Source organism: Dendrobium catenatum, unplaced genomic scaffold (genome assembly GCF_001605985.2).
Source record: "Dendrobium catenatum unplaced genomic scaffold, ASM160598v2 fragScaff_scaffold_1132, whole genome shotgun sequence".
NCBI lineage: Eukaryota > Viridiplantae > Streptophyta > Magnoliopsida > Asparagales > Orchidaceae > Dendrobium > Dendrobium catenatum.
In genome coordinates, this window is record NW_021319594.1 from 321,747 (window position 1) to 330,466 (window position 8,720).

General features: G+C 34.2%; 1 protein-coding gene across 2 annotated transcripts in view; it reads left to right on the forward strand.

Moving 5' to 3' along the window:
- Positions 1-8,720, forward strand: part of LOC110110988 (chloride channel protein CLC-d) — a 76,671-nt gene that overhangs the window by 56,889 nt on the left and 11,062 nt on the right. The window contains exons 15-22 of one of the 2 annotated variants that reach the window (XM_020842660.2): positions 6,225-6,360; positions 6,434-6,565; positions 6,677-6,754; positions 6,848-6,903; positions 7,052-7,132; positions 7,212-7,368; positions 7,470-7,571; positions 7,623-7,687. In XM_020842660.2, coding sequence (XP_020698319.1) covers positions 6,225-6,360; positions 6,434-6,565; positions 6,677-6,754; positions 6,848-6,903; positions 7,052-7,132; positions 7,212-7,368; positions 7,470-7,571; positions 7,623-7,687 — 807 coding nt within the window. Of the gene's footprint in view, positions 1-6,224; positions 6,361-6,433; positions 6,566-6,676; positions 6,755-6,847; positions 6,904-7,051; positions 7,133-7,211; positions 7,369-7,469; positions 7,572-7,622; positions 7,693-8,720 lie in introns of both variants that reach the window. The other variant, XM_020842663.2, reaches the window with a different exon arrangement.

Here is an 8,720-nt window from a genome sequence, read left to right on the forward strand (position 1 = left end):
TGGACCGGTTTGGCTCGGGTCAGGCCTGAGCTGGGCGGTTCAGTTTGGGCAGCCCACTAGTGGGTTTGGTTTGGTCTTTTGCTTGCTATAAGTAGGGATTAATGGGGGATTTCTAGGGTTATGCAAGATTTGAGTTTTCTCTTAGTCTCCTTAGTTTCTTTCTCTTGTTTTTCTAGGGTTTGTAGTGGGAGACCTTGTCCTTCTCGAAGTGGACAAATTGTATCTTGTTTTTTCTTGGATTTTGAATGCAAAGGTTCTTGTTCTTCCTCTCATCCCTCTTGTGTTGATTTTTTTCTTGGATTTAAAGGAGGAATTTCATCTTTGGAAGAGCATTAGGGCAAACCCTAACTTGGGAAACCTAGGGCGTATCAGAGTGCCTGTGCCTTTTGCTTTGGCTATAGTGGACATTATCCTGTATTATGTATAATGTCTCGAAGTGTCTAACAACTAGCCATCTAAAAGAAGAAATATGGCTGTGCAAAATACAAATTTAACAGAAAAGTTTACTTAAAACATTCAAAAGCCGTCAGTGCAAAATTTTGTATTTCGTTCATTTTTTAAGTTTTCTTCCATGTTCCAGGATCTTCATGTTGCTACTGTGAGAAGAAAAGGCAATCGTAGTCATTTGTTGTTATGCAGGAACTTGGATAATAACTTGCCCTTATGATTTTTTTTCCTTATCTATTGCAGGTTATGTTTTACTCCTTGGCTGTGGTGACATTTGGAACTGCTGTTCCTGCTGGTCAGTTTGTTCCTGGAATAATGATTGGTTCAACTTATGGACGGCTTGTTGGGATCTTCGTGGTTAAGTATTACATGAAACTGAATGTCGATGAAGGAACGTGAGTGCACTATTTTTCTATCTAATTGTGACATAATATGCCTTAAACTCGGATCTTAGGTTAGCTTGTTTAAGGCGATTTTCTGGGCACTCTTTTTTATTTTTTGAAAATTGTTCTGGGCACTTTTGAGAATATTTATATAACGCTACAAACTTCTTGCTTTCACTCCGAGTTTTTTTCATGTCTTTAACAAGGATTTGCATTCTTCAGTTGGATCATGTTGGCAATTAATAATAAATTATCTTATTTCATGTATGAGGGATCTAATTAATAAATACATCAGATTGTGTGAACTCAACAAAGATCTTGATCTTGTGTTAAAATTTTGATCTCCAAATAGACAACTTCAATAAATCAATGCATGTTGCACCTAAAGTTCGGGCATTGTCTGATGTAGAATGTCTTAGGGTGGTTCACTAATGTCTCGCTTAGCTGAAGATTTACCGTACAATGAATGAGTCGGTATGCATTAAACTTGATGATCATCCATCCAGCTATTTTGTTGAATTAAAACTCAAATTCTAAGAAATTTATATTTATTTAAGTTTGTTTGATTGATAAGAGTTTAATATATAGAGTCAGGAATTCTAATTATGAAATTCAGGTTTAAATAGGCTTTGCTAAAGCTCAACTCGTCTAATAATTAGGGTTCAAATCTCTAGAATTAAGCCTAATTAACTATCTTAACTAAGCTTAAGACCCAATTAATTCCATAAGTGCACTAAATTAATTTGATATTCATGATTAACCAGTCATGTTCAAACCGTATTCAACCTATTATTAATTATTTCCACCCAAAATCACATCACTTAAAAAGTCAATGACCATATTGGTGCCGCAGGCTTGGTACACACTTCCTTTCACGTCCTTACCCACAATCACATGCCTGTCACTCTTGTACCTTTTTGTACCTACAATTGTGGATGCCTCTTGTATCTCCCTCTCTTATGCATCCTATTGTTCAAACCCCCTACTTCGTTTTTCTCTGTACCTCATGCTCTCTATTTTTGGTGCCTCTCGCAAGCACTTATCTCCTGCATCTCTTTCCCTTTCACACACTAACCCTCATGCTTGTTCTCCAATCTTGGTCAGTGTTTCTCCTCTTTATTATAACGCATGACTCACTCTTGTGCCTGTCACTCTTGCTTACACTTGTTTAAAGTTCACTTTCTATAGCACTCATCTTGCCCCATTGCATGGTCCCTTAGAATCCAATGACCTTTTCACACAAGCATAGATATGAATCCTATTTTTTCTTCCATGATAATTTCCTCAAATTCAAATGAAGGTGAATAATCGAAGAGCTGTTGATAACCCACGTCAATTAGTGGTCTAATTTAGCTTTGAAGACCATCCCTCTATCTTCGATCTTTAGTCCAACGTGAGGTCCCTTCTTTCCTTGATCTTTGGTTTGGATAAAGCAAGTGATTGCGTATTGCCCACTGGCTATGCATAAATAAAATTAATTTGTGAAATAGCCTGAAAAATGTAAGTGAATAGTCCTAGAGCCATCAATCTTTGGTTCGGTTTGATTAAAGACTTTGCATTGCCAATCTTTGTTCAAACTTAGCTTTGAAGATCACCTGATCTTTGGTTCGAATACATAGAGCAATTTATTTTCTCACCTAAATTTGCGTTAGGTTGAAACTTGTCTATTGCTTTCAAGATATCGTTGAGAGGAGGCTGATGCAATCACTTAGTGACTTTGTTGTCATCAACATGCTTAGGATAACTTTCTTTTATCATTTGTTGATATAGTATCTCTGACGAGAAGAAAATAAAGATGGTCCATAAACAAATCCTTGTCCTACTAAATGTTTTGATAGGAACATTGATGATGATATGGACAAATCAATTAAAACTTTTAAATTTACCTCAAACTCACGTATGACTTTTCCATATAAAAAGAGATGAAATTTCTTAAATGTAATAAATACCCAACCCTTGCACATGCGCCAATTGGTTGTTCAACATTTGAATTAGCAAGAATGCTATTCTATCTGGAATAAGTCCCACAATTTCAATGACGAGAGAAATAAATTCGTGTAAGCTTGCTGCAACTGATCTCACAATGTAATTCATCCTATCCATATTTCATGATCATAAAATATTCATCAACTTTAAATTGACTTGATGGTGCATTTCATAAAACATGAACTGCTTTACGCATTTGAACTTATTTTGAAAGGTGCACCAATATGTCAGCATTACTGCAGTCATTTCAATCATATTAATGCATTTGCCATATGCATCAATGTATGCAAGGCATACTAACATTCCCTGAACTTTGATTTATACACATAATACTGGCTTGATTGATCAGGTTGATGGGCCAAGGACTCCGGCATGATCTTAATAATTGCCAATTGATCTTAGTGTCCTGGTGATTCACCACTATTAGAGCATCTTGCCTACAAGAAACGGTCATAATATCCATGCTTACAAATCATCTACATTCAACATCAAGATTTACATCAATACCCTTGAGCCTAAGATTTTAAATCCTAACTGATTAAGCCTCTAGAGCAAATATAGTAGTAAGTCCTAATATTCTAATCAAAATATTCAGAATAGTAAATCAAAGCAAGTTCTCTACTTAGGCATACTAATTAATAGGCAACACAAAGCCAACTTGCTTATCAAGTCAAATCAAAAGGGATCATATCTATAAGGTAAGGCTATAAATAAGACCATCATCGAGTTTTTTTCTCCTTTAAGATTTTAATTCTTTTTTTCGGGCCTTCCAATGGATTTAAGCCTTACGCCAATCAATTTGGGTTGACCAAATATTATGAATCCCATTAAATCAAAATTTGGGCCTTATTCATAGTCCTAATGAATTTTATCCCCATCCCAATTAATTTAGGCCAATACAAAGCCAATAACCCTATCAAATCATGTTTAGTTATTAGGCCTTCAAATGCATATAAGCTCCAACCCAAATTGAATTCAAATTATCCCTCATGTGAACAAACACACCAATCAATCAAATATCAAATGTCACAAACACATTTCCTTAAGTTATATTGAAACTTATGGATAAATGATGGTTATGCTAAGTTAGACATGTTTAGTGCCTCTGAGGCCATGTTGTGCCTATGAACTATTCAACGAAACTATTGCAATCATCTCTATGCCAATAAGTGAGTTGATGCTCTTGAGCGAACCTCTTCAACTTTTCGCCTTGATTTGCACAAGATAATTGAGAAGGGGCGACTCATGATTTCTATTCAATCTCTTTGATGCTATAGCTCAAAGGTCACCAATGTTTGCAAATTTAGTCTATAAGTAGGACCAGGATGATAGAATCTTGAAATTATGTTTGAGCTTGCCTCCATACCCCAACCATTCTCCACTCAATTAAATTCATATCAAAATATTAAATAGAAAAATCCCAAAATAGTCTCCAGATTATTCGTGTATGGTCAATTTAATTCAAGAGTAACACGTTGCCACAATTTAGTCCCTTGACTATACAAAATTGATTCAAAATAGTACCTTATATTGAATTGTAATATAAAATTGATCCCAATTTAGTCCCTCGACTTTATAATTGATTCCAAATTAATCTCAAAGGGACCATTTTGGATCAATTTTGTTTAGTCGGTGGACTAAATTGGAGTAATGTTATACTCTTGGACTAAATTGATCATATACAAATAGTCAGGGGACTATTTTGAAATTTGACTCAAATATTAAATCTAAGCCCAAAATGTCCCTAATAAATCTCCTTTATTGAGAATGATCTCTTGTTAGCGAGAGAGATAATTAACCTAGGAGTGGTCTTGTATTATTGGAAGTCATGACCTTAGATATAATTAAACCATGATATAATATTAGTAGAAATTTGATTAAAATGAACTTAATCTATCTCAAGGAAAACTAATATTAGGTCTTCTCTCATACATCAATGAGGCTTCAGGAAGGGGTGATCAAAATTCCTGGTAACTCCATTGGAAAAGACTTTTCTCTTCACCCCTAACTAAGTTGCTTAAGGCTCCAACTTCCTGTGCTTAATATAATTCTAAGCTTAGTGAGTGTCGGTCCATACCAGTAGAGGTTGTTATTTGATTCATTCACTCGGCATACAAAATTATGTTACATCGTGTACTGCATTATAAATTAATTCATTCAGTATTAAAAAATAATGTCATATTGAATTTCTTACAAAATCAATTATGCCTCTTAACCATTAAGTTTAAGGTTTAGTGTTCCAAATAAAACTAATCTTGTCTTTTATTTTTGTCTTATTACAAGTATTAAATAAAGCTACAACTAATGATATATGCACACACCAACATAATCGTGAAGTTTGGAAAGGTTCAACTTCTCAGTTCCGCTAGACAATCAGCAATATCAGTGCTACTGAAGCCAGTCTCCAGTTCCTCCATGGTGATGAGGTTTGTCCCCACTAAGGGTTATTGAAGTTGCACCAGCCTTAAGGGCCCCTATTGAAGAAGCTATCACATTGAGCACAGATTGAGAGTACCGCACAAATGATATAAACCACAAAAAGCAACTTTAAGTTGCACACTTCCTGATCAGTGGCAATCACTACTAGAACATGGAATCGCTGGCTAATTACAAAAAATCGATTAGGACGAGTAATGAAAATAATTCTAGCATGTGTAAAACTGTGGCTGGACTTTCAACCTATTCAATCCCAACAGGGAAACAAAGGATTTCATAGTCACAGGGAGAAGAGAGGATTTGGAATATGCACGAGTGCTAAACCGAAACAATTTGTAGAAGAAAAAAAATCAAATCTTTGTGGAAGAAAAATAATTAAATCCACCTAGGTAATTAGAATATTACAATCGGCACTCATAAAACCATCACAGGCAAGTTTTACAAAAAAAAAAAACTGCCGCTAGCTTGTCGATTTAGATGACCACTATGGATTGTTGGTCTATCATAAGCTACGCAATGTTTACCAATTTGTGACTGAAGTTGTTACAAATTTTGGGCTTACAGGTATATCAAAAGATTTGAAGGTTCAATATTTTGATGATTAATAATGGATATCGTATCCTAAAGAGCTGAATATTCGTTAACCAGTTCATATTCTGGACTATTATCACTCTCTATGTTGAATTAAACTTATTATCTTTCATAGTATTTGTTATTAATGCTATGTTTCTGAATGGAAACTGCTAGCTTTATAATCATGATCATGTTCTTTAGTTACAACATGTGCCACTAATTTGGGGCATATTTTGTGTTCCAATTAGTCATTTCCTTGCATGCATTTTTAAGCTTTCATTTAAAATTTTTGTTGTATTGGACCCAGATCTTGCTTATGATCAAAAGTTACTACTGATAAAAAATTGCTAAACTGTATGATTTTTTTTTTTTTTGATGGATAAATTACCTGTTGTGCAGTTATGCTCTACTTGGTGCTGCTTCATTTCTGGGAGGGTCTATGAGAATGACGGTTTCATTATGTGTTATCATGGTTGAGATCACAAATAACTTAAAACTTCTTCCCCTTATCATGCTTGTTCTTCTCATATCCAAGGTATTATCTTTAGGTCTAGGTAACTGTGATTTATAACTTGATGGAAGACTAGTTCTAAGTCATATTTTGTTAGGCTGTTGGTGATTTTTTCAATGAAGGATTGTACGAGGAGCAAGCACGTTTGAGGGGCATCCCTTTGCTCGAATCTAGACCCAAACAGTTTATGCGAAACATGATAGCACAAGAGGCTTGCAAGAATCAACAAGTAAAGTTCCATTCATTATAATTCATACAAAATTCACAAATTTTTTTATTTTTTTAGTTTTCCATCTCGTGACTTATTGACATGTCATTTTTTTTTTTTGGGTATAAACAGGTTATATCCTTTCCTCGCATTGTTAAAGTTTCCGAAATACTTTATGTTTTAAGAAGTAACAAGCACAATGGCTTTCCGGTGAGTGGTTTTTGTACCATCTGTATTTTATTTAGAAACATTATAATCGGTAGTTTTTCCCCTAATTATTAGTGTATGTTTTGTTAATCTAAGGTGGTAGGTCACGGACGGAATGGAGAAGAACTTGTCATAGGCCTCATGCTTCGTAGGTATGGCCCAATAACTTATTTTTCAGCAGTTTTGCTTATAATCTAAAATAATGCATTTTTTTTTAGGTTTTTAGATTTCTTTTTTTTTTAGATTTATGCATTGGAAGACTGATTTTCTGATGTTATCGGTTTCTCTGTTCTGTTTAAGCCACTTATTGGTACTTGTACATTCAAAGAGAGATTTCCAGAGCAGCCCTTTTCCATGTGATCCTAGAGGTGTAACCAGCAGGTATGTTGTTTTCTATGATTCTTTCCTCATCTTCTACCTTTTCCAAGCTGTTTTTATTTGATAATTATTTCCTTAGCAGGCACATCTGGAGTGAGTTTGTCAAACCTATCTCTAGTAAAGGCATGACCATTGATGACATTCATCTCACCGAGGATGAAAAAGAAATGTACCTAGATCTAGCCCCCTTCCTCAATCCTTGCCCATATGTAGTACCAGAGGACATGTCTTTGGCAAAGGTGACTTATTTTGATTTGAAGAATTTTTGTAACATTCTTTACCAAGCCCAGAGATAAATATTTCTGTATGCGTTATATACTTGTTTGGTTCAATGGTATAGGTTTACAATCTTTTTCGACAATTGGGACTGAGGCACATCTTTGTTGTACCTCGCCCTTCTCGTGTCATTGGTTTGATCACCAGGAAGGATTTGTTATTTGAGGTACCTTACTAAACTGTTGAAATAGACAACGCTCTTTAAAAATTTGACAAGCTGCTTGCTGCCTGTATTTTCAGGAGAATGATAATCCAGCTGCAATGGAACTTCAAACCACTAGTGTAAGGTCTTACTGCTACCTATCCTTAATAATATCACTTATAGTTTGTTAACTGATTGCTTAGTTGGTAATACTTTTTTGGAACTTCGATCTTCAAAATTTTATGGAAAATTTTCAGGAGAATGATAATCCAGCTCCTCGCTTCAACATTGAATATTTTAAAATTTTTTTGCTACATTTATTATTCTTAAAAAGAAAACATTACTTATAAGATAATGAAAAACATTTAAAATTAAATAAGAAATATATTTTTCCAAAAAAAACTTTTATGAGAGAACCATAAAACAACCATGTATTGATCAATAACTCAAACTAAATATTTTTTTGCTTTGAAAGTAACTTTCATGATGAGGATCTCACGAGTTACGTGATGGATTTTACTTTAAAAATTGAATGGATCAAGATAATTGGTCTGTAAATGAACAACATCACATTGTTTATGCTCATTATTGTATTCTTTTATAATGTTTGAGTCGAACATGCATTTTAGAGATTTGATTGTCATTTAAAACATCAATTGTTTCTGTTTGATTTTTAACTTGTCAAGAATTCTCCTCGTTCTGCACAAATTTCTCGCTCATTAATCATGTATTGATCAATAACTCCAACTAAATATTTTTTGCTTTGAAAGAAACTTCCATGATGAGGATCTCACGAGTTATGTGATGGATTTTACTTTAAAGATTTAATGGATCAAGATAATTGGTCTGTAAATGAACAATATAACATTGTTTCTGCTCATTATTGTAATCTTTTATAATGTTTGAGCCGAACATGCATTTTAGAGATTTGATTGTCATTTAAAACATCAATTGTTTCTCTTTGATTTTTAACTTGTCAAGAATTCTCCTCCGTCTTCTTCGTTCTGCACAATTTTCTCTCTCACTAACCACCAAGTAGTTTCCATTTTTAATGTAAATCCAAACATTTTTATAAAATAAGAATTGCATGTAGTTCGCAGAAAAAGAAAAGTAAATTCAACACGTGCCCCCCTACCTAAAATCCGCTAGTGCATATGCCTCACATCATATATA